The sequence below is a fragment of the Notothenia rossii genome, assembly GCF_949606895.1.
Source record: "Notothenia rossii genome assembly, chromosome: 1".
Taxonomy (NCBI): Eukaryota; Metazoa; Chordata; class Actinopteri; order Perciformes; family Nototheniidae; genus Notothenia; species Notothenia rossii.
Window position 1 is genome coordinate 58,879,880 of NC_136912.1, and position 27,483 is coordinate 58,907,362.

At 41.1% G+C, this 27,483-nt stretch overlaps 1 protein-coding gene across 4 annotated transcripts; it reads right to left on the reverse strand.

Annotated features, from left to right (window-relative positions):
* Nucleotides 1-7: 7 nt before the first annotated feature.
* dipk1ab (divergent protein kinase domain 1Ab) lies at nt 8-26,996 on the reverse strand. Of its 4 annotated transcripts, none has more exons than XM_079652646.1 (5): nt 26,752-26,996; nt 2,719-2,853; nt 1,695-1,802; nt 1,069-1,245; nt 8-985 (listed from the first exon to the last, which is right to left on the reverse strand). In XM_079652646.1, the coding sequence occupies exons 1-5, from the start codon at nt 26,803-26,805 to the stop codon at nt 173-175; spliced, it is 1,287 nt and encodes a 428-aa protein (XP_079508772.1). In that variant the 5' UTR covers nt 26,806-26,996; the 3' UTR covers nt 8-172. The 4 variants fall into 4 exon arrangements, with proteins under 4 accessions (XP_079508772.1, XP_079508774.1, XP_079508773.1 ...); XM_079652648.1 differs by lacking the exon at nt 26,752-26,996 and adding an exon at nt 3,866-3,937; XM_079652647.1 differs by lacking the exon at nt 26,752-26,996 and adding an exon at nt 2,960-3,127.
* Between the last annotated feature and the right edge of the window lie 487 nt (nt 26,997-27,483).

Below are 27,483 nucleotides of genomic sequence, written 5' to 3' on the forward strand. Positions count from 1 at the left end.
GCTCCAGTACTGACAAAGATTACTTGTTTAATTTAATAAAGTCACCATGCCTGACAGCTTCAGGGTTTACCATCAGTTACACATGTCAAAGGGATATAAGGTGAATACTAAACTTATGTAACGATTGTACAATATTTAAAAACATATGTATGGTTGTCGTGCCTCTCAGCACTTAGGAGTCTTTCGTATGAGAGATTTTCTTCCAAAGCAAAGTCTTGAGATTGTTCAGAATTAGTGAGTGCTCAATCTCCATCTGTTCTGAGGAACCCTTCAGAGCGATGCAGGCGTACAGCTGCTTCTCCAGCTCCTCCCTCACATCAGCCGGGGCCCCCCTCAGAGTGTAGTCCTTCAGGGCCTCGCAGGCTTTGGCTAAATTGGGCCTGGTGACCTCGGGGGTGCAGCGGTGCTTGGTGAGGTCACAGGAAGTGAGGCAGTCTGACCCGTAGAGACAATCCTCATCCACATCGCATCGTTGCTGTCTAATGTTTTCTTGGAAAATGGCTTCAGGAACAATGTACCTTGCGTCCATCACCTTCAGGTCGTGACGCTCATTGTATCCGAACCTGGTGGCGCTCACGTCGCACATGAGGAAGCTGCCGAACGTTCCGTGGAAGACGTCCTCCACCAGCTCCAGCAGTCCGATGGAGATCTTTGCCTTGTGAGGCCAGGAGGGGGTGAACCACTGGTCCATGCTGCGGCGCACACCGGCCGGGATCCACACCTCCATGACCCAGGGCAGACTGATCCCGTACAGGGGTGAGTACGGGACCTTCTCCATCACATACAGGTCTCCACAGAAGCCTAGCAGCTTGGGCGTGTGCTCTCTGTCCTGCAGGACCAGCGCTAACAGGAACTCGTTGAGCTGCAGCAGAGCCCAGGTGGAGCGGGCCTCAGGCAGCGAGATGTGGCCGTCTTTGTTGGCGTCTGTTATGGACAGGACTTGTGTTGCCAGGTCTGCAAGGTTGGCCTGATCCCCCACTTTAGACTGTCAAGAAATAAACGTTTTAAAAACTATTTTTAATCACCCTCCATGTTGGATTGTATTTTGTTAGATGGAGGCTTCCTGACCTTTAGGTGGTTGAGGATCATCTCTCTGAACCTCTCCACAGATGTCCCCTTGGTGGGCTGTTTGAAGGCCGCAGACTCCTTCCTGTGCTGCATCGCATTTCCCAAATCATAATGAGGAGCCTCCTCCATCTGGCACTTAATGACTCCCTCCAAGTCTCCCCAGGTCCCAGAGTACACCTTATAGAAATGTGTCAGGTCAAATGAATATACTCGTTGTATGAGGTGCAGTGTATTTCCTATAGATTGTGATGTCGAGCTTTGTGACAGCCCTAATTGTTCATACTGTATTTAAATCGTTAATAACATTTAACACATTTTAAGACGTTTTACACTATAAGCAAACTTGAACACCAATGTGTTGAAGCAGGGCACAGTCAACAGCAGGGTTCTAATGCATGACAACTGCAAGACGAGGAAGAGGGAGTAAGGCAAGTTACCAAGTATTTATATTTCATAATATTGCATTACAGTGAGAATACAGACATTTCATATGGGAGAAGAACGAGAACCTACCGATGCACATTCATCCGACAGAACAACCGCACTTAAATATCTAAAAAACAACCCCTTGAACAACAAGCAGTCTGTAGAGGATTGTTTGATTTATTGAAATATTAAAAACGGACCTGGCTTTTGGGCTTCATGGTGAAGCACTTCCCCAGGTAGAGCGTGTCTTTGTCACACAGACTGCTGCAGGCCGAGCCGTCAATGACTCCCTTCCTGTATTTGTCACACTGAAAATACAATTGAAATATTGGTAAACTGGAAATAGAACAATATCATCAGGAGAGAAGATTATAGGACATATAGGACGAGGCCTGGATAGTAGGGGTGCACCGAATGGGAAATTCTTGGCCGAAACCGATACCAAAGATAGGAAACAGTTGGCCGAATGCCGAAAATGATTAATATAAATATATATATATATATATATATATATAATGTATACATTTTTTACCAATGTTGTTCAGCTAGCTGATTATGGAAAAATACATGATTATGGCAAAACTTAACTTAAATAATAATCACTATTATGGGTCCATAAAACATTTATTCAGCACTTTTGAATGCATACTGTACATTAATTCAAAGTCAAGTGCATTTTCTTTTTAAAACTACATAAACATCTAGGCCAGTAGGCCTACAACAAAATAGTGTAAATAAAGACTGTAACAACCAGGCCTTCAACAACAAGAAATGCACCTATAAGTTTGATAACCTAACGTGTTGTTGTGATGACGTAATCAAAACACGGCGACAAGCACGGCGCGCGACCATGCTCGCGGCTGGCTCACAGCCAACATGTCTGCCGCTTGGAGATATTTCAAAATATCAGAGAAAGAGGCGCGGATTGCGTTTTGTAAAACGTGTTCAGTTGACATTTCTTGAGGGGGTTTAACTGGAAAGACTTTCACCACTTCGGGATTACTCCACCACTTGAAATCAAAACACCCGGACAAATATGCGGAGTATGATCAACGTAACCCTGTTCTCTGACATTCAGTGATATTTTTTCGGTGCTAAAACCCTTTCGGCCGAAAGTGCCTTTTTAACCATTTTCGGCCGATAATTTTCGGTGGCCGAATATTCGGTGCATCCCTACTGGATAGGTGAGGTCGATGCATATTAAATGAAAAATAAAATACTTACTATTGAGTTTTTGCAGTCGTGCCCTCGACATAGCTCTGTGTAGGACGAGTACTCCACATACACGATCCAGCTCCCCACAAACACTGCCAGCCACGAGAAGAACAGGTACTTCATGTGCAGGTAGGAGAACTTGGTCTGTTGGACACAAAGATTGATATCACCGAAAATCACAATTTGATCGGCCAATGTGAAGGTTTGGTTGTTCATCAGTTTTAAATGGATAAATGAATCAGATTCCTACTCAATAAATGATCTGTAGTTTGATGTTTTTGGAAATGAATTTGCCTTGGTGTATAATGGTACATATTTAAAGGGGACCTATCATGCAAAAATGCACTCTTGTACATCTTTTATACATGAATATGTGTCCCCGGTTTGTCAGGGAAGTCACCAAGTGTCAGAAAATACAACCCTCTCTCTTTCCCTCCATAGAGAGGCGAAGTCCCGCCCATCTACTTCCGACCCATGAGACCCCGGAAGCAGAAAATTATACATTAAAGTCAATGGAGAGAGAAAAGTCATCTTTCGATCCTGTTTGAATTGTGCCACGAATGACACATATGATGTTTGTCAAATTAAAAGAACAAGTAAAAAAAATAAAAATGTGTTGTAAAACTGTGAAGTTACAATTTTTTTTGTGTGAAACCGCTCAGTGAACTACAGGTCTCTGGTCTCGCACAATAGAGAGGCGAAGTCCCTCCCCTTCCGGGAGCCTCCATGGGACCCCGGAAGCGGAAAATTAGACATTGACGTCAATGGAGAGAGAAAAGTTATCTTTTGATCCCGTTTGAATTGTGCCGCGAATGACACATATGATGTTTGTCAATCTTAAACAATCATTTCCATGTAAAAAAAAGTCACAGTTTGTCATTAAACTGTTGAAATATAAGACTATGAAAAATACGCAACTAGAAAGACTACAAATCCCAAATGCATTCTGGTTCGCGTAAGTGATGTCATAGGCGATAATGCTCCTCGACTGGTTGCGACTTGCAATGCAAAGAAGAAGAAGATCTCGCAATTAAAGCAAAGAAGGAGAAGACTGATTTATTCCCTCCAATAAATATAAGAGATTGCTCCAATAAATTCACTTTTACAAGATGCCTGTGTGCTTTGTACCAGGTTGTAATCACAAAAGTGATCATACCACTTGCTCGTTCTATCGCTTCCCGTCTGATGAAAGGACCAGGAGTCGTTGGACCAAACATATCAGGTAATATACTGTACATGTTTTGCATGGAACATAGTCAAGTTAGCTACCTAGCTAGTAGCGAGCATGTTAGTTAGCATTACATTACATTACTTAGCCTTGTCATTTGTATTAGCCTTAACATGAAGTTAACCAAAATGTTAAACAGTAAGAGTAGTCATGATGGTAAGTATTATGTGAAACATTTGAAGAGTAGCCATCGCCCCCTCCACCAGGTGCTAAGGGGGCGGGAGGTAGGCTAACGCCACATTAGCATCAGCGATCTTTTCTACTTAATGCCATCTGCACAAATGGTTAACATTGAACATTAAAAGATCAGGCAGTTCAGGGAGAGTCGAAGGAAGGCAGGGAGCTTTGCATGACATTCTTCTGGACGTGTTTCATTGTGATGATAGTGAGAGTGAGTCAATCTGTTTGTTGGAAAGACAGTAGTTGAGTGATTACTGAGAGAAAATTATTAAAAGAGATAATTATTCAGTGTTGTTACTTTAAAGTGTTGTTACTTACCTTTTTCTCTTTTATTTTCTTTACCTCACCTGTAACTGCTGAGACCCTGAGGAACATGCACACTGGACTGACCTGCTCTGGCGACCTGATTACCACTGTACATAATAGTATTTGGTTATGGTATATTATTTATATACATCAAAGGCACAATGCACCCCCCAGAGACACACATGTATTGAGTGTGATATTTTGCATTGGTCATGTGAAATCATCTTTACATACTAGAAAACTTTAGGAGCGGCAACTTGTTTTGAAATTGAATTTTTAATATCCGATAATAAAGTTGATCTGTTTTCTTTATTCTTCTCTCTTCCTTCTACATCATACACCATCATTATACATGGTGTATATAGGATATATATATTTGTATACATATCTGTAAATTGTATAATTTTATATTTTTTTGTATTTGGGATTTCTCTTTTGTCCACTCAAATACACTTGGCCCTTTCTCCTTTCCATGTGGAAAATGGCAGCTGCATATTCTGCTTTTCTCATCTGGCTCCCTGTCTGCTCGTCTAAGTGTAAGTGTGTATATAAGTGTCTTGTTCAGATAAATCTTTAACTGCAGACACTTATACTTTACATAAACCTGCCAGGATTAATTTAGTAAGAAAAAGTATAGAGCGTTTGTACTTTGCCCCCCTGTATCTTTGTTTCATTTTAAAAAGTCAAATTGTATCAGCCTCCCATCGACTTTTTAAAATACTGATGTGTTTATTCAAAAACCATACTAGCACACAAGCCTGTTTTTTTGTGTTTTCATTGTTTTCGGTGTTTCTGTGTGTCGGTGTTTCTGTGTTTTTGTGTTTTTGTGTTTCTGTGTTTTCTGTGTTTCTGTGTTTTTGTGTTTCAGTGTATTTGTGTTTCTGTGTTTCTGTGTTTCCGTGTTTCTGCGTCTCTGTGTGTCGGTGTTTCTGTGTGTCGGTGTTTTTGTGTTTTCTGTGTTTCTGTGTTTCTGTGTTTCCGTGTTTCCGTGTTTCTGTGTTTTTGTGTATTTGTGTTTCTGTGTTTTCTGTGTTTCTGTGTTTCTGTGTTTTTGTGATTCTGTGTTTTTGTGTTTCTGTGTTTCTGTGTTTTTGTGTTTCTGTGTCTCTGTGTTTCTGTGTGTCGGTGTTTTTGTGTTTCTGTGTTTTCTATGTATCTGTGTTTTTGTGTTTGTGTTTTTGTGTCTCTGTGTTTTTGTGTTTCTGTGTTTCTGTGTTTTTGTGTTTCTGTGTTTTTGTGTTTCTGTGTTTCTGTGGTTCTGTGTCTCTGTGTTTCGGTGTTTCTGTGTGTCGATGTTTCAGTGTTTCTGTGTTTTTTCAGTGTTTCAGTGGTTTCAGTGTTTTCTGTGTTTCTGTGATTCCGTGTTTCTGTGGGGGTATAATACGCACGTTTCAATACACATGTATCATACATCTTCCCTGTTACCCTCCCCTTGTTATAATGAAGACAAAAGTGCAGTTGAAGGACTGTAATACACATGTATCAGACACGCTCCCCTTGCTACAATGAAGACAACAGTTTTTAAAATGTAAAAAACCCTTTTTTATTTTAATTATTTTTTTCCAATTTACATTTTAATTTTTTCACACACAAAATCAATAGTTATACTGATTGTAACATCCCCAGGACCGTCTCCAGCTTAGAATTCCCCAGATTACTGGAAATATCATGATGGAGTTTTTTCACTTCAGTCAAAATATTCATGTGCATGTTGTTTTTGACACAAAGATGCATTACATCTACAAACAGAGCACACAATGAGAGCACATGATACACTTTTAATGTTTGTTTCATTTCTTCGGCAATGTTACAGAATGTTTCAGAAAATGAAGATTCCAGGACCACTTTAAATGTTTCGTTTACAATCGTTTCCCAATGACCAGGAATAGTACTGCCAGAACGAACGATATCCAAAATGTCTTCTAGTTTACAAACTTCAGCCATTCTGTTTAAACGGAGTCACTATTCACTCTGTTTTCAATCGTCCTCATCACCACACTTATTAAAAGGGTATTGACTACATTCTGATCAATATATATCGAGCGTTTTGCATAGTAGTTCCCCATTTTTATTTTACTTTAAAGAAAAAGTCAATGTATCGAAAAAGAAAAAATCCCTGGCTTCAATCAACCGCAGGTTATTAGTCTTCTTCTTCTCCATCCAACTCGGCATGGATCTTTTCAAGTCTCTCCTTGGGGCGTCTGCAATTTTGAGATTGTGCAGAAAAGCCTCCGAAACGCCTTGGATCCTCCAATCATCCGTGAACATTTCTTTATCAATAAGAGTCTGGTCGATCTCAGTAATGAAGTCGGTGAGCCAGAGTCTTTTCATTAACGCGTTGTAATTGTTTCTGAAGAAAAAATCGGGCATGTCATTCAGACAATCGTGTTGCCTCTGGCCGGGGTGACTGACTCGGCATCCGTTGCATATTTCTTCTCTGTATCACCCCTCCACAATATCAACCAACACTGATTTCACTTTGTCCATAAACAGAGACGTCTTGGCCCAAGGAGCAAAATAAGCAGTCGTAGTACTGCAAAATTCGGGTGTCCAGAATTGTGATGATGATGGTAGTCCAGGAGTTTGTTCCTGGCTGCAACTCGAAGGGGGAGACTTGGTTTTTCTCAGATCCATGGCTAGTTTTCAAACTGTCGTCTTAGTGGGGGTCCTTAGTTTTAGATGCTTTGCTGAGTGGAGGGAGGGACTTATTGCGTTGAATGGGGGGAGTCATCTGTAGAATTGAGAGTTTTTTCACCAGTATAATGTCCCTCGCTGTTTGAGTCTTTTTTTTAAAAGTTATTTTTCATCTATCATTTTCAACCAAGCAGCAAGAGGTCAAATTTAAGAATAAGTAATAGTTTGTCACCATTTTACGGGAAATAGTCAGAGCGCAATGTCACATCTTAAAGACAGCTTGAACTGGATAAATGGTTAGTCTTCAAACATACCGTACGTTCTGCATGTTAGTATATCTGGCCAATTGGTTTAGACCCTACTGCCCTAGACGCATGCTCTCAATAGGGAAGTCACGCTTTGGGAAGAGGTGTTTCATTTCACAGATCCACCTTGATTCTTGTTGTGCTGGCTGAAGGAAGAGGGACGGGGGAGGAAAATTCAGAGGATAAAGAAGCAGAAAAATAACTTGTTTTGTAAAACGGACAGCACGTCAGTTTCAAGAAAAAGATGACACCATGTTTATGCATGGCATGCAAAATATCTTGAAGCCCTACAACCACAAAAAAGGTACAAGTATATTGTGTTGAAAATATCGCAAAAAGTCGTAATATTGTATAATGTATTAGTTGCATGTTGTATTTTGCTAAAAACCACTATGTAATTTTTCAAAAATATAATGGAAAAAGGAGAGAAAGACAAAAACAAAATATCGAGAGTTTTTTCACCAGTATAATGTCCCTCGCTGTTTGACTCTTTTTTTTAAAGTTATTTTTCATCTATCATTGTCAACCAAGCAGCAAGAGGTCAAATTTAAGAATAAGTAATAGTTTGTCACGATTTTACGGGAAATAGTCAGAGCGCGATGTCACATCTTAAAGACAGCTTGAACTGGATAAATGGTTAGTCTTTTTCAAACATACCGTACATCTGCATGTTAGTATATCTGGCCAATCGGTTTAGACCCTACTGCCCTATGCTCTCGATAGGGAAGTCACACTTTGGGAAGAGGTGTTTCATTTCACAGATCCACCTTGGTTGTTGTTGTGATGGCTGAAAAGGGGATGAGTATGTCTGGCTCTCGGGGGGATGGTGTGTTAAGAGTCACAGTCTTAAAGAAAATCTGTTCAGAAAAAGTACTTAACTTTCTACCAGTTGTAAAGTTGTCATACACAAAAATTCTGTTTTGTTAAGAGCTACCAAAACATAGTAAACATCGCAATTATTCTCAAACAAACTGGGAATGGGGACATCGATAACATATTTTAATGTTTAATTTTCTTCAGGGCCACCGTAGTGCACATTGATGAACACTTTAAAACAAAAATAATGCTTACAAGTGTAAATGAGCCGGATTTTAGCTTTGAGCTCATTTCCATCTGTAGTCCCGTCAAATACAGCATATAAGAACATGACATTTATATATACAGCAAAAATAAATACACAATATGCAGAAAGAGCATGAGCAGCATACAAGCATTTACCACATGGCAGTACAATGTAGCAGCTATGATATATAAAGTGCAAGATAAGATAAAAGCGCTACATAAAGTGCAAGAGGAGATACCCCTGTGTTAAAGTGCATTTATTTAGCGGTGATTACACGTCTGTTTGTTGCTCAACCATTCTTTAAGTTGAACTTTAAAACTATTGAGAGTGGGATAATCCCGTATCTCAGTTTGGGGGGCTATTCCACGATGAGCTGCCTTTAATGGAGAGGACATTTTGTCCAAAGGTGGTCCGTCTGTTGTGGACTTCACAGTCTCCTCTGGTTTCTGACCTAGTGCTGTGTCCAGTGTGTTTTCTGTGGATGAATTCCCCCAAGGGGAGGGGGGCCAGCCCATGTAAATATTATTTTAAAAAAACACATACTTTTAAAAGACTTAAAATTGTCAAAACTCAAGAAATTGTGATTTTCAAGGATGGTACAGTGGTGGTATGACTGTGGCTTTCTGTCAAACACCTGGACAGCTCTCTTGAACAGCTGTTCTATGGGTTACAGGTGTGTGGCACAAGCAAACGACCAGTTTTTAAAACAGTATTCAATGTGGGATAGAATCATACAGTGGAGGTATGACTTTGCAGCATTGACAATTAAGAAAAGGTCTAATTTGTTTAAAATGTTGCAAGTTGAATTTAATGGTATTGGATACTTTCTTGATATGTTTCTTAAAAGTCAAGTTCGAGTACAATATGACACTCCCTGTTCAAGATACTTGAACTGGGAGACTAGTTCTATTTCTGCTCCATTTAAAAATACATTGGATCCTTCGATTTTGATTGATCGTTTACTGAACATCGTCGTTTGCATCAAAATGCATACTGTTTTTGTTGTACTCATACTGTCAATATGCAGATTGTGTTATATAGCTTTAGATAGAATGTTTTTTCTTCCTCTTTGCATAATTTGCATCCACAATCCTTTGCCAGTAGGTGTTTCCACAGTCCTTGCGGTTTTCCAATTGTTCAACTACTTGGGAGCTACTGTAAGCTATTTGTATTTGCATTTTAGCACAATACTTCCTGCAGTGATTCAGAAAGTATTGTGTTTGGGCTTTTATTGTGAAAGGGAGAACACTACTCAGAGCCAAACATAATTTCATAGAGAAAGCGAGTCTTATAGGGAGCCAATTTAAATGCTAATGTCGTCTTTATTCTACATCCATTACAAATTTGTGCAATCAACTACTTCATTATGATAAGTTGTCTACAGCCACTTTAAATGCAATCAAATGTATATTTCTAAGTGCTTACAACTTAAAAAATCTTTACGTACAAATGACTGTATATTGAATATATTTCTGTACCCAGTGTTGAACAGGACCCAAACCTTGGAGAGATGAAAAAGGACAAATCTGCTTTAATCAACTGCCAAGTAGTCAAGTCTGCATTTGTGTCTGTTCATTTGTAAAACGTGGACAGTTTTTTGGCTGCTCTGACTGAACTTTTTCAAAGCTGTGATTTGAGTCTGGAGATAGACTTGGGGGCGATGTTGAAAAAATATGAAAAAAGTAACGTTGTGTTAAAATAACATGAAAGAAATCAAAGTAAAGCATCTAAAAACATATATTTAAAAAAGTAATGTTAGTCAAGTCAAGTTATCAAGAATGCATTGTTTCATCGAAACAGTGTTATATGAAGTACTTTGTAAAGAATTTGGTTTCTTTTTAATGGCCTAGGCGGATTTTGGCTTTTTTCTCTTGGCAAGATACTTTTAGACCCACTTCGAGGTATGCAATACCTTAAAACTAGAACACTGATGGCTGGCTTAGGCTGCAAACTTCCTCACGTTTTAACAAGAAAGTAAGTATATAAAACGTTATTTTGTATATTTTACACATCAGCAGAAACAGAGAGATGGCAGGAAGGGGGGAGACAGTCTCCCCCACCTTTACAGACACTGTGTTTTAGAGAAAACAAATACAAGTGTAAGGTAACTGTTTTTAAATTCCATCCCCCCTCTGTCTAGTGATAAGATGGCAGGAAGGGGGGAGGAGGGGGCAGGGCCAGGCTCACACACACACACACCCACACCCACACCCACACCCACACCCACACCACACACACACACACACACACACACACACACACACACACACACACACACACACACACACACACACACACACACACACACACACACACACACACACACACGCCATAAGGCGCAACAGTGGGGGCTTTTCACACCTGTGAATACACATCACCCCCTCCTATCGACGGATCTCACACCTACTTGGGATCTCACACCTCGAACAAATGGGACTTAGCTCATTGGCATAATTGGGGGAGGTGTGACCTGTCACCTTTTTATGCATACTAATGAGACGAATGCGGCATGAATATTACTACTCTTTGTGATTCTTCTTTACCACGCTCATGCCATCAGGCTGACTATATACCTGGATATGGGGTCAGGGAAACATAGACAACTTCTCAACCTCTCTGAGCTCACAGAATCCCTGGGAGAAGACTACTGTGCCACACTTCTTGGATTCCATGTGTTCAGCGGAGAAGACTGCACCAGTGGCTTCAAATGGAAGGGGAAGGTGGGGCCCTTGAAAAAGCTGGAGGAGAACCTGAAGTTTCACAGGGCGTTCAGTCAACTCAGTGACAACTGCATTGTCAAGCCTGAGGTGCTGAAGCAGTTGGAGCAATTCACCTGTCTGATATATGGAGAGAGTCTTGAGTCTTCAGTGGACGTAGTCCGTGCCAAGTTGCTGCGCAAAATGGTGGGGCAGGACGATAAACTCACTGCCAAGTCTAAGGGTGACCTCGCTCGCCTTCTTCCATGCTATGATGCTCTGAAGCCGCACGTCCAACGTGTGAACCATCGCGTCGCCCTGTACAAGCGAGCTGATGAATCAATTTTAGAAAAACCAAACCCCTATGATGAGGAGCAGGGATGGATGAGGACTGATGGAGTGTTGAGAGCAGTGTGGTCCTGTGGTCCTGTCCTGCCAACCTCCCTGGTTGATCTCCTGGACACGACAGAGCATGAACAGGAAGACGAGGAGGAAGAGGAATTTGAATGATGATAGCATTGAAAACGATGATTGATTATTAATCAGATAGTGGAGAGCCAAACCTTGACTGCTTATCTGAAATGGGAAAGAGTACATCAATACTTATATTATTATGTTTGACCCTTGCTGTAGGCTAGTAAAAAACTAATAAATATTGGTTAAATACACAACATCTGTCTAGACACCTTATGTGTTCACTTACTGTACTGCAATATTGGCATCTCTTATTTTGCTTAGCATGCCACAGATACATGTGATCACTTTGGGAATAGTTTTATTGTGATCTTTGACCATCAAAACATGGGTCTAGACACATGATTTGTTCATGTATCTGCAATATTGGCTGAGATAGAGTGACAAATGTGAGAATTCCGTTTTTGGTAATGGTGGCCATAATTTGCATAACACATACATGTGGGACATCCAGACAACATTTTAACATAGCTCATCATTTTCTACATACTTTTTCCACTTAGGAAACACTGATTATAAGAATATTTCTGTGTCAGTGCAAAATACATCGTTCTTGGTACAAGACTAAAATGCTATTTTCTTGTAATGGCGGCACTAATTAGCATAATAGCATGCCACAGACACATGTGATCACTTTAAGAATAGTTTTATTGTGTTCCTTGACCCTCTAAACATGGATCTGGATACCTTATTTGTTCAGTTATCTGCAATAATGGCTGAGATATAGTGAAAGGTGTAAAAAGAGTGAAACTAAATTTTTAGGGTAAATAAACACTAATTTGGGGGAAAAATATACCCGGGACAATTTGTCAACTTTTTAACATAGCTAATCGTTTTCTACACAATTTTTCCAATCTAGAAAAGCTGATTAGAAGTATATTTCAGGGGGGTGCATGATACCCCCTTCTACCCACCCAACTATTTGCTTTAATTGCGAGTCGCAACCAGTCTTGGAGCATTATCGCCTATGACATCACTTACGCGACCCAGAATGCGATTTGGGATTTGTAGTCTTTCTAGTTGCGTATTTTTCATAGTCTTATATTTCAACAGTTTTACGACAAACTGTGACTTTTTTTACATGGAAATGTTTGTTTAAGATTGACAAACATCATGTGTGTCATTCGTGGCACAATTCAAACGGGATCAAAAGATAACTTTTCTCTCTCCATTGACTTCAATGTCTAATTTTCCGATTCCGGGGTCCCATGGAGGCTCCCGGAAGGAGAGGGATTTCGCCTCTCTATACCCAAATCTCTAAAAAAGTATGGTATTAGTTTTGTATCATAAAGATAAAGCAACACTTTCTCAGAATAAAGCAAAATGATATGAGTTTAAAAGAAAAAAAAAACTGAGTCAAGCAAAATAAAATACATTTCAAAAATAAAACTATAAGTTGCAAACTAATCATTTGTCTAATCATGTAAACTATAAGTATTTTTTCTTTGTTTTAACATATCTTTTTGTTTGCAGTTCTTGTTTCTTCTTTCTCAATGATCAGACTTTTGCTCCTGCAGCTTTCTCTTTTGCGCTCCTTCACTTTTTGTTTGAGACTTTCAGGGGTGCGTTCCCATTGGCTACTCAGTTTGGTGACAGCCCAGTCCTCCAGCGATTGTACAGTCCAGGGCTGCAGGCTTCTGCGGTGCGCCAACAACACCTCCAGAAGAACCAGCATTTCAATTATAATACTAGTACTACAAGTGAAAATATATGCAAGTATTGATCATTTGTGTTGTTTGTGCTGTACTATACGGTCTGTTTCTTTATTGTGTTAAGTGAGAAGTAAAGCTGTGCTATGAAAGTTAGATTTGGCTACCTTTAGATCCATAACAATGCAAGCTAAGTAGCCTAACAGTTAGCTACATAGCTAGCAGTGAGTGAGCGTTCAGACACCGGCGCACACACTCAAACTGATAAGATAAGCCATGATAGCTTATTTTATTAATACGCTAATTTGATATGAAAATCAATGGAGGCTGAGTTAACTTTGTAGGAAAACCTACCGTCCATGTTGCCCCTGAGCTGTGTTTTATTTGTTAACTTCATATTTTTCATTTCCTAAAACATTTATGTTCCTCTCATATTAACAGTGTGGATCATTGAGACAGCGTGGCGTCCAGAGGTCTTATCCCGTTTTCCCACTTCCTCTGAGGGGACAGCACGGAGCATGAAGAAAGACCTGCACCAGCTTCATCCACGCTGGCGTTGCTGTTATCACTTGCTCAGTGTCATTTCATTTGACCAAATGTCTTTACATATACAGTTGCAAGAAAAAGTATGTGAACCCTTTGGAATTACCTGGATTTCTGCATAAGTTGGTCATAAAATGGAGGAAGCCACTGCTGTCCAGAAAAAACATTGCTGCATGTTCGAAGTTTGTAAAAGAGCACCTGGATGTTCCACAGCACTACTGGCAAAATATTCTGTGGACAGATGAAACCAAAGTTGAGTTGTTTGGAAGGAACACACAATGCTATGTGTGGAGAAAAAAAGGCACAGCACACCAACATCAAAACCTCATCCCAACTGTGAAGTATGGTGGAGGGAGCATCATGGTTTGGGGCTGCTTTGCTGCCTCAGGGCCTGGACAGATTGCCATCATCGACGGAAAAATGAATTCTCAAGTTTATCAAGACATTTTGCTGGAGAACTTAAGGCCATCTGTCCACCAATTCAAGCTCAACAGAAGATGGGTGATGCAACAGGACAACGACCCAAAGCACAGAAGTAAATCAACCACAGAATGGCTTCAACAGAAGAAAATACGCCTTCTTGAGTGGCCCAGTCAGAGTCCTGACCTCAACCCAATTGAGATACTGTGGCATGACCTCAAGAGAGTGATTCACACCAGACATCCCAAGAATATTGCTGAACTGAAACCGTTTTGTAAAGAGGAATGGTCCAAAATTCCTCCTGACCATTGTGCAGGTCTGATATGCAACTATAGGAAACGTTTGGTTGAGGTTATTGCTGCCAAAGGAGGGTCAACCAGTTATTAAATCCAAGGGTTCACATACTTTTTCCACCCTGCACTGTGAATGTTTACGTGGTGTGTTCAATAAAAACATAAAAACATATAATTGTTTGTGTGGTTTTAGCTTAAGCAGACTGTGTTTGTCTATTGTTGTGACTTAGATGAAGATCAAAACACATTTTATGACCAATTTATGCAGAAATCCAGGTAGTTCCAAAGGGTTCACATATTTTTTCTTGCAACTGTACATTTAATAGATGTTATTATTATCCACCTTTTTGTTTTATGTCCTTTTATTTAAAACATTATTTGAGACTTCATCTTCTGGTTTAAATTTCAATAAATGTAATTTGTATAACCACTCTTTTGTCTTTATTCTACATGAACATTTTTGAGATTCCATTCAAATCTGTTGATTATTCATATCTTCCTCAGGCTAGGAATAGTATGTCGAGTTTTTAATGCTAAATGTATATCATTTTTTCACAGGATATAGAATGAGACATTGTGTATGAATGCTTCAGCTCTTCAGACCAACATAGTAAGATGTGAGCATGTTCCTAATTGTGTTGGTATGCAACCTAGGTCTGGTCTGTTCAATTATCCACCTATCAGGGGAATGAGAGGTTGGGCCACGGCCGGCCATTGCCGCTCGAAAGCGCTGGAGACGCTGTAGTACATATGCCAGGCCTGTAAGTGGCGCTGTAGTCTGCCACAAAAGCTGCGAAGAAGACTTCCCTTGCATGGTTGGCATGGTTGTCCTTCTGTTTATTCTCCGCTGTGGCTCTTTTTCTCCCTCCCCGAGGCAAGCGTTTGCGCCTCCTGCTTTAAAACAAATGAATAATGACTCTATATAATCATATGTAAGGGATAATGTGCAGCGACGCGGTCATTATGGGGAAAAGAAGACCGACAGGCTGATCAGGAGCCCGACGCCAAGCGGAGGGATCTAAACCGGCATGAAGGTGTTATTTTCCCCATACCATGACCAAGTCGCTGCACATTATCCCGCTTATTACATGGCCACATTCTCAACAAAGTAACGATATGACTCCCAATATGAATTGAAATGCTTTTATGGATTTAGAAAATGATTTTATTGATTTAAAAAATAGTTGTATGTTGTGGTGACCTCTGTGGGTCTCAAACGGTTTGGTCACCTTAACACATATGTCCATTTGAAGGGGGAGTGATTAGTAAAATATGGATGAATAATAAAAACAAATTTTTAACTAGGTGAAGAAAGGTAAGATTGTCTATATATATGGTGTGCCCTCCTGGCTTCTCTCTCTTCTTCCCGGACTGCAACCGGACAACATGACCTGAGCTGCTCTTAAATAAAGTACCCTTTTGCAGCTTCATTGCACCGCCTCTGACTCCCTATCTCTCGGCACTACACTGGTGACCCCGACAACGTCTCGTGAAGTTTCCGGGACGGACCCGAACACGGCAAAAGAAACTCAGGTTTTTTTCTCGAAATGCCGGGGATTTTTGGAATCGTCCGTGGCTGCCACCGGCACGCGGACTGAGGATCGGTGCGCGCCCCGCAGAAGAGCTGGGGACGTTGCTCGCCATTCCCGCATCGGCCTTCCAACCAACAGGGAGACGATGCACGACCTGCTGGGTAGGGATGAACCCGATTGCTGCCTCGTGGGCTTGTTTCTTCGGGACGTGCGGCTGCAGCTAACCACGTTGGTTAACGACGGCTAGCAGCTACCATTGGCTGCCAGCTAGCGGCTAACGGCTAGCTGTTAACGGCTGTCGACATATTTCTGTTAACATCTGACTGTTAACAATTTTTTCCGGTGCCGGAGAGGAGGTTCGACCAGCCGGTTGACCTCATGTGGACACTCTCACTTTTTCACCACCTCGACGGCGGTTCCAGACGCCACTCACGTTTTCATCGGCGCCTGGGTGGCGCACTCCTGGACCCTGTCTTGCCTCGACAGTTTCGGACGTTGCCCATGCTCCATCGGCCCATGGGTGGAGCGCTCCGGGACCCTGTCTGGCCGCTCCTCCGTCCACGGCTCCTTCCTCCCGGGGAGACTGCTCCTGCCTCCCGGGGATACCTCAAGGCTTGCCAAGGATTTCGTGCCCGCCGCCGCTGTGCGTCTGCCTGAAGCCGGGTTGCGCTCCTTTCTCCCGGGGAGACTGTTCCTGCCTCCCTGGGATTCCGCTCCGTCCTTTCGGAGACTTCATGCCCGCTGCCGCTGTGCCTTCACCTGCGGCCGGGCAGCGCTCTTTCCTGCTGGGGACCACCGGGATATTCACGCCCATCCCCACGTCGCAGCACAGCGACCCAGCTTTCTACGTCTGGCGGAGGTGTTCTTCGTTCGCCACGACGCTTACTGCGGCCACCCTTTACGACGGCCCATTCCAGCCCACTCCCAACCCCGGTAGGGATGCCCTCGCCCTCGTTGGGGCCCCTACCCTCTCCTGCGGCCCCCTTTCGTCGGCCCGTTCCATGGCCCGGCCCTCATCTGCGACCCCACCCTCCTCTGCCCCTGTGGTGCTTCCTCCCGGACGCGAGGAGTTTTTTGCCATGTTTGAATTCTGGGGGGGCTTGTGTGGTGACCACCTATTAATACACTGGGTTACATAATTCACACATGGAACTACAGTTGGGGGTATTGTTTCCGCACGGACATGTATGTGGTTGTCTATATATATGGTGTGCCCTCCTGGCTTCTCTCTCTTCTGCCCGGACTGCAACCGGACAACATGACCTTAGCTGCTCTTAAATAAAGTACCCTTTTGCACCTTCATTGCACCACCTCCGACTCCCTATCTCTCGGCACTACAATGTATTGATTTAAATTGACATGCATCCGCTAAGAAACATAGTCCGTTGTTACTAGCTGTGTACCAATTCAGCGGCCGCATCCTCCTGAGGATGCATTCGGAGACCGCATACGTCACTTCTGCCAAACGAAGGCTGTCCCAATTAAAAAAAAAGACAAGACTCCTCCGAGTGCGGCCCGCAAATGCAGCCTTCTTTCCCCAGATTTAGAGGATACATCTGATGTACACTCCGCGGTGTACCATATCCCAGGATGCAACGGGTGACGGTGACGAATGAGTTTTAAAAAAAATATATGGCTTGTAACGTCCCATCAACGGCTACAACGGTTTCAGCTGGATTCGTTTTTAAATGTACTCACCCAAATAGTAAACGACATGAAAGAAAAGTAAACCTATTTAATTTGTATATTTAAATATACGGGCAATTGGAGATGTCTTCTTTATATTACATAGGCCTACATAAAATAATATGAAGTGAAAATATTTCTAAACCCTGTTTGGTTTTCATATTGTTGGGATTCATTATAAAGCTAATTAATTTATTTAACTGCTTTTGTTATACAAATCTTACTGCAACAATTTTGTTTTGATAGGGAGCAAGGAGCAGACTGCGCAATTTATCCAGATGCGCGGGGAGAATGAAGCCCTCTTCACGGGGGCCTCTTGCGACCTCGGGAAAATTATTTAAACATATTATATAACACCAAAATAAGTACAGCTAGATCTGACTCCATATTGAACAGTTTTGAAAACAATTTTGAAAACAGTTTTGAAAACAGTTTGAAAATATTTTGCCTAGTGTCAGAAATTATTACCGGCACTTGTGACTGCAGCTGGTTGCTAGGTGACGGGGGCGGCAAAATGTAGGGGTAACTGCCGGTGACTCACAAGGACATGCTCCATAGACCGTCTCATTTCGCAGTCCGCAGAGGACCCAAGCTGGGTCCTCCGCGGACTGCGAGGCTGGGTCCTCAGGAGCCTCTGAATTGGGACACAGCAAGAGTTTGAACTAACGTAGCAACGGCAGGAACTGCTTCAATAGCGTTTTTGAGGAGCTTTTTGATTACAGATTTGAAAACATCGTTGCTTGCTTTAAAAGTAGCACAATTCATTATGTCAAATCTTGGAAAGTATCTAGATATCCCTGCCCTAATGCTAAAGTAACTGGCAACTGAATATGTGTCGCCGTTTGATGTCTATGTCTGGACCGCTGCGTAAAAAGGAGGGTTTCTGCCCCGTTACTTCTCTTCTTACTTCTATAAGAATAAAACACGGAGGACGGAGATCTGTTTTTGTCCCCCTCTTCTCCCCGCTGCAGCCCAGCAGCTGATTTCAAAACACGCTCCCCTCTCCTGCAGGGGGGCGTGGTCAGCTTCAGCTCACAGAATCAGCCCCCTGCAAAAACAGAGCTGGAAAGAGCATATAGAGCAAAACGAGGAATGGCTAAAATGCAGGATCTGTTTGGTGTTTTGAAAAAAAAACTATATTTATATACTTTATATAGGTTTGGCCCTACAATATATTGTTCAAATATAGCATGATAGGTCACCTTTAAATATAGTAAGATAAATAAAAATGTGAAGTAAAAGCAAATATACAAATATCATTAAAACTATTGCAAGATATACATTTTGACAACAAAAGTAATACAAAAATAACCTAACAAATTAAAATATGTGCACATTATCTGCATTTAAAAGTGGAAGAGCTATGCTATTTAAAAAAGTGTTTGAAAGTGGACTCTTAGGATTGTGCAAAGGCCTGGTTATCTGAGGCAGCCTGTTATATATTGGTTTTACATATACATCATCAAGGAGATTTATAATAGTGTTTGCGTCATGCTTCTTTCGCTTTAACCATGATTTTTCTTTTTATTCTTTAACCTGACCATTCTTAGAAGCAGTATTCAGTCTGGGGAGCTGCACAATATATTACTGTCCACAAAATAATAATAACAAAGTGCCAAATGTGTTTTCTCCCACACTTTGAAGATAACATCACTGCACTAATATTGACATATTAGCACCTTATTGAGTTGCTATAGCAAAAGTTATTATCCGGCAAACATGACACCATGCAGCAACATTTTTACATTACATGTCACTTGTTAGACGCCTTTATCCAAAGCGAGTTCCATACTCAATACTGTGGGATATCCCCACAGAAGCAATTTGGGGTGAAGTGTCTTGCCCAGGGACACAACGACATGCTGACTGCAGTGGGATCTGAACCTGTGCCCCCCTGATCCCAAGACCAACACACTAATCCACTGCGCCACACGCCTCCCATTAACATTCATTTCGAGTCTTGTCTGACCACGCAACAAAAGCACAAAGAGTATTACAGGCTAATTTGGTATATTCAACTTAGAATCCAGTTTCCCATGTGTTTGTTTTAATTTATAATAGTTGGCGTAATATTGCTTGAGTATAGCTGAGTAGACAGGAAGGGGGGAGAGAGAGACATGCCTTACTTTGGTTCCAACCCAATCCACTTGTGTTTTGGAAACACCTTTTTAAATGTTTTTTTTTGTCCAAGTAACTAATGGTGACCACAATGTTTAGTCCAGTATCGAGTGAGAGCTCTTTACACTTCTCGGGGGCAAATACATGCACTTGTAGTGATTGTACATTGACGGTGTGGAATTGCTCGAAGGTTTACTTTACAGCCCGTTTAGCAGCTGTCAGCTATCAAAATGTTTGTCCCCAAAAGTCACTTAGACTATAAAACATGAGAAAAAAGATGAGATTGTAGAAAAGCAAAGTTATCAGCTTGTCTTTTACCTGAACAGTTTCTTTCCTCAGCCTGTGAGACTCTCAGCTTTTGATTTGACTTGTTGTTATTTTTACTTTTAACATCAAGGGACTACAACTAGTATTTCAATCTGCAGCACAGTTCTGTAAATGAAGCTCAGCACAAGTTCTTTCAGGAAGACTGGGTATATCTATTCATTCACTCCGCAGCTGCATATAATTAGCTCATCACGGTCGTTCTCTTTAACCATTTACATTTCACCTCAATCTCCAGCAGCCAATCATCTTTCTGCAGTCACACTTTAAAATGGTTCTCCTCTCTTCTGCAGTCAGCTGTGATTTCAGGTGTTCATGCTGCGGCCTCCCCCCCATCACCTCCTTTCATCACATCCAGTGACAGGAGAGCTAATCCAAAGACCTCATCACACCTCCTCTTCATCCCATCTCCTCATCAAATCCAGATCTTCAACATCACCACCAGTCTTTAGACCCTGGGGGGGTTTCCTATATACTCACGGCTGCATATCCTCTTTAAGATATACAATATCAGGATCGGGGTCTAATCACCAAATACTTTTAACATTTTATCATGGCGCATGAGTCAATAAATGTACTTTAAACTAAAATTCTTTCCTTTGTCACTTTTGAAATGACAAAGTGGAGCACTTTGGCCCACATCTTGGGACCATTATAGATAAAAGGGAACATGCATGTAGAGATAACAATATGAGTAAAAAGTCAACATAGTAATTATTTATTTGATAAATGATTTGCCCTATAAATAAGGGAAGAGACGAATAAGTGGAACACAAATGAGCTCCAAACGTGGCCGTGTCACTGAGTACATCATTAATGTACAAGCTTCTAGATAGCTGGGCGGTCATTAACAGTAAATGCTGTTTGTGGGCTGGCACAGCACCAACATCCAGAGCGACTCCAGACTCATTACCTTGTCTTTTGATTGACTTTCTAATTCCCACACTGATAAATACATTCTGCCTGATCAATGATGGCACCCTTCCAATGGAGAACATTAGTGGGAAATGACAGAGTTTTTAGCAGTCCTGATATTAATGATTGTTGCACTCAGTGCCTGACAGTGATGGACTCCCTGTGCTCCCTTTCACTTCCAATATTCTTTATTGCCGTGAGTCTCTCTATTCCCCCCCTTCTAATTTTTCTTCCTGTAACACTCTGGTGCTGCATCTTCCTCAGAGATTTTCTGACCCAACTTTACAGTTTACCAGAAGTAGCTTAGACAGTCACTCTGCTCTTTTCCAATACACTCAACCTAATACATCTTTTTTTTTTTTGCTTCCATATTTGCAAATCCATTACATTTGTGTCTGCCTGTAAATGGATATTCAAACAATGTAATGTCTTTGACACCACATATCAGATAATACATAAGTCAAGCTTTCAGACAGCCATATCTGTAATAGTTTCTCTCCATGCTCGCCTTTAATGCAGCACTTTTAGTAAACGCTGCGCATGTTTCGTCAAGTTGGTGAAGATTTTCCTTCATTAGCATGTGTGTTGGCATATTTCTTCTTTTTTATTTGCATTGTTTTTTAAGCTGCAGCATGTTTCTCCTAATGGAAATATTTGTGGGCCGTTAAAGCGTGTTTGCACCTGTCGGCCACCATACAATCCCGATCATTTCTAGACTGAATATCTTCTATCTAGTATTAATTGTTGTTGTTTTTGTCACTGTGGGCCAAAACAATGAACTGAAAGAGCCTAAAATGTTTTCTGAGGGTGCATCAGCTACTACTTTCATATTTCTTAAAGTGATTTGATCATTTGCTAATATAAAGATATTGATAAGTGCATGGTTTATCTCAACTGCTTTGGTCACTAAAATGAATGGATTAAATAATAAGAAAGGGATTTCTTATTTTATCACACGTATACCGAAATCAAACATGTCTCTTTCTGACTGCTAATTTTGCTGTAAGAAAATAGGTCAGATTGACATAATTCAGCTAACAAATCATTTTACAAACACCCTGCAGAAAAGATCCAATCATCAATGATTAACTCAATGCTATTTCTGCTTTAAGTATTGATTGGTTTATTTACAAATCTGACCCGACTGCAGTGACTGACCGCACAAGTGCTGCCAGTATACCTCCTATTGATCTGTCCGTAGGTGAAATGCATCAGCAGCAAAAAGCATTATGGTAATAACACTCTGCGGAGAAACAATGTATGGTTGGCTTTTCTCTAATCGATCATTTGTGGCTTTCATTTCAATTCTGCCCGATGCATTTGTATCTCAGGGATTATGTATTGACCCTTTGTGAAGCCAGAGTTACACAAACATGGCTAATGAGGTGATATCGATTGTGGCTGCTGTGACAGCTATTAATTAGAGACTGACTGGGAGCTGTGGCCATGTGTGTGAGGTGGGCGGAAAAAACACAGTGTGCCGGGAACTGATTGAAGTGCTTCCTCTGCACCCCCTCACGGCTGGGTAAGGAAGCCAGCATGTTCAAACCATCTGAACCCTGAAAGATCATGCATACACCCTGCAGAAAGACCCACTGAGGGGGAGAGGAGATTAAAGGGGATCGAGAGCAGCACATTACTGTTCGACACACGGTTTTTTCAGCCTGCACACCATTCATCCTTAATGTAAGATTATAAAGCTATCCCTCAGAGGTTGCTTGGTAATGGGCTGCAACCATAGACTGTATATTTAAAGGTTAAAATATATATATAATATAAAGAAACAGAAACTCTGGATTTTTTTTTATGTTTGAGGTGCAATAAACGACACAGCAGCTTTTTGGCATGTTAAAACTATTATTTTCTGCCTCGCTCATGAGAGTAACAACTGGTGAAATTACAGCCTTGCATACTGATTTCAAATGTGTGCTCTAAAATGATATTTATAAATGACTATTATCATCTTTATAAGCAAGACAATACATGGCAAAGATATGTAGAAAATAAACATATTTAAGATACGTTCATAAGAAACGTAACGTGGGAGAAAATATTTTTCTAGAAGATAATGCAGAAAAGAAACGTATTTGAGATACGTTCATAATGAACGTAACGTGGGAGAAAATACGTCTCTAGCTAAACGTAATTGAGAATGCAGTTTAGTTCTGTGGGAACGTAATTTTTAGGAGGAGTTGTGGGCTGATATGCAGAGCCAAAAGACAGAAAAACAACAGGATGGGCTGGAGGAGTGAAAACAGCATAATTTGCCTGACAAATATGAATACCAGCCCTACAGTATGTGCATAAAAGATTGATGTCAAGGGCTACCTGGCATCCTCACTTGTCACAGACTTTAAAGGAAAAAATAATGCAACACTGTCTGACACTACAAGATCTGACTCATCACAGCCTAGACAGCAGGACCCCCGTCACACACACCACCACCTCCTACACACACACACACACACACACACACACACACACACACACACACACACACACACACACACACACACACACACACACACACACACACACACACACACACACACACACACACACACACACACACACACACACACACACACACACACACACACACACACACACAACACGCACACTTTTCCATGCTGACTCAATACTGCGACATTAACACATGGGAACATTACTTTATCAGCACTTGTTCTGCCTGTCATCATGCTGTAAATATAACAACGGTGTTCACCAGGGGACGAGTCAGACTGTTGGAGGACTTTTACTGGGAGACCGCTGCTCGTGTGCCATATGTTTACCAACAATATGTCATATGACTGATGTCACGTAATGTTGTCATGTGACGCTATCGCTGAGTTGTATTTTAGAGATAAGCCTAAGTATAGCAGACAATGCAGTCGCTAGAACAACATTTCCATTGTGGGATTCTGTTAAACCATGGGTATGTTTTATAAATACATTTAATATTATTATTTAGTCATATCTCTGTTTATAAGACATGAGATGTATTCACAAAGCCTCAACATTTTTGCATATTCGTAGGCTTTGTATCAAATGTCCACTCTAATACCCAAGTAGTTTATATCTCTACCTGTTGTACTGCTGCTTGTGAAAACATGCCAGCAAATCTTTGCATTAGTAGTTCATCATAGAGCCAACTAAAAATGGATAATTGGCAGTCTGTGCATCTTATTTATGACAAGCAGTTACAGTTAATGCTCACCTATCATCATAACTTTTAATTATTCCAAAATGCATAATGTTTAAATGCTTCTAGTTGCCATATTTCTTTAAACTAACATTCATATAATTTCTGCAGAAAAAATATGATATAATAATTCATGTTATATATGGGTTACTTTAAATAGAGAATTCTACATAAACTATATAATATGTAATCTATGGGACAAATACAGCAGCATCAGTGGAAAAGAGCCTTTAAATAGTAATGTAAATAATAAAAAAAGAATGATGCTAACATGGCTTGTTCATTTGTTGAAATTTTAAATTGCATTGAATACGTAAGGCAGAGAATTAGCCTCAACACATGTCACTATGCAGCATCAGCTTTAACATATGGACACTGAAGTGTTCATGCTTTTACTCGTCACTTTTAAACAATATCTTTTTCATCTCCCAAAAGAAAATAGTGCTGAATCAAACATATTTGTGTTTTCGTAGATCTGTACATAATTATAAAACATAAAGATGAAATATCTGCATAGGAACTGGACACACATTTCCGGCTTGCAGGACTTCTTGTATTTCAGTGGAAATAGCTTCTCTCTGAGGATGACTAAATGACACTTCTGAAGTTGTCACTGGAAGGCTGAGGTGGCCTAGAAAGCTGAGCGGTGCTGGTGGCTGTCCCTGGAGACCGCCTATTTCTCACTCTGTTCATAGCACTTGACAGTTTTTGTCTCTAACATGCAAGGGCAGGCAGGAAGCACACGGCAGCAGAGAGATCAGACATTGTTGGAGCGAAATGAGGGACACAAATGACTGTGGGGCCGAATGTCCAGACGATAAATGTGTGAATGCATAAATCAGTGGATGATATGTTAGTTGATAAAAACACAAAGCTCAAAATCATACACAGAGCAATCTTTTCTCCAAAGTAGTCCTTACCCCATACACTTATAACCTACAAGTTCCTGCAACATAGCACATTCTAAAACACCAACTGTCCCTTTACCAAGGAGTATATGAAAAATGAATAGAATAAAATACAGGAATGTATTAAAGAAGACATATCCTGCTCATTTTCAATATCATATTAGTATGTAGTGTCTCTCCTGTGACATGTCTCCATGCTTTAATGTTCAAAAAGCTCTTTATTGTTCTCATGCTGCCTGTGCTGCAGCGCCTCTTTTCACCCTCTGTCTGAAACCAGAGCCCAGTCTGCTGTGATTGGTTAGCTGGCCGGCTCTGTTGTGATTGGTCAGCCGCTTATGTCCCGCCCCTTAGCCAAGCGTGTGTTACATAGTGATGTCACTATGTTACAGAAGTAAACAAAGGAGTCCAATGGTGCGTTGGGATTTCCTGCCAGGGATGCTAGCCTTTGCAGACCCCATGCACACAAACCTGTATAACACAAAACAGGAAAAGGAAACCCCAAAAAGCCTAATAAGGGCCTCTTTAAATAAGAAGAAGTAGGCTATAAGTGAGCCTAAGCTAAAAGTAAAGAGTTATGAATATGTATGGCTTTGACAATATGACATACATGTATTCAAGTTGGTTTTCAATATATTATGTTTTCTCAAAATCACAAAGAGCTAAATCATACAATGTACACATCATTTTCTATTTTCTATCACTCAATCACTCTTTCCATCCAGTGTACCTCCAAAGTCTCACGGCCTCAAAAGTAAAATAACAACTAAAGTATACAAAATAAATGATATACAGGAAGTGATTACATGAAAACGTGTTAGGAGCCCCCAAAAAGGAACTCAAACTAAGAAAAATGTGTTAATAGAGGCAGTCTTTATTTGATAAATATATTGTATTTACTTACACCAAACAGATCGGATATCAGGTTTACCCAGCAACAAAAGATAAATGTTTTCCAATTTTATAATTATAAAAATAATACTATAGCCTACTTTCATCACATGTAAGAATTTGGGGGATGATGTGACTTCCAACCCATTCTGAGTCTCCTATGTCTCAAAAAGATTGAGGTCCAAGTTGACTTTGTAATAATCCTCTGTCTGTGTGGAGTGTAAATGTTGGATCCTGAGACCCCGTGTGTCACATCAAACTGTTACATAATGTTCAGCATCTGCTTGATGAGATTCAGTGCTGTGTCTCTACAGGATTAAATATGCTCATATTTGTTTGTTCCAAGTGCATGCTGTTTCTTGTTCTCTCACAGTGAACAGTTAAGGTGATAATAAAGTTGTTCAACCTCTCAAACATCCTCTATGAACACAAGGCTTGGATGCATCATGGACCTGGTTGCTACAGCAACGGGATTAGAGGATGGCTGATTCCTGTCGAGCATCAAGTGACTTTCTGATTCAGTCACAAAAACCTATAGTGATGGCTGCACATTACCAGCAATCCACATGCAGCATGAAGGTCAAATGATAATCAGAATAGAGCATAACAGTGATCAGTCGCTTCCGGTAACGCGCGTGTAAACAGATGTGTCACAGAGTGGGATTTCCTGAAGCCTACCTGGATGTACAGAGGCTTGGTGAAGATCCCCCATGGAAACAGACCTCTTGCCATTGCAAATGCAGAACATCTCACACCAGCTGCAGGAAGAAAAAATCAGTGCACACTTCAGCACGGTATCAGGCGACGCCCACTGGAAGAACCGTGCATATTTCCCCTCTCTGGACACGGTAGTCCTGTGGAGCGGCGGCGGTCTGCGGAGCACTGAGCGGCGGGCGGCGGAGGGCTGAGCGGCGGGCTGCGGAGAGCTGAGTGGCGGGGCGACTGCAGCGGAGCGAGGCTCATGTTGGATCACTTGTGGGGCTCTGACCAATTACAGAGAGGAGGGAGGGCGGGGGGTGTAACAGTTAGTAACCTCCTGTGGCTCGTGTATGTAGCCTGACAGGCGTGCTATGGTTTGATAACAAACTTCATTTATTTGAAAATGTTTCACGAGTTCATTATTGTGCTCTACAAATGCCCCTAAGTTCATGAAAAAAAATGCAAAAGGAAAGCGCAGTGGAATAGTGCGCTGGTGTTCGGACCAGGGGAGCACGTTCAAACCCCACTGCAGTCAGCATGTCGTTGTGTCCGAGACACTTCACCCCAAATTGCTCCTGTGGGGATTGTCCACAGTATTGAGTAAATCGCTTTGGATAAAAGCGTCTAACAAGTAATGTAATGTAATGTACAGTAATGCAAAAACGGATCTGCAATAGAATAATAGGAGCATATGATTTCCCTAAAGAGCCT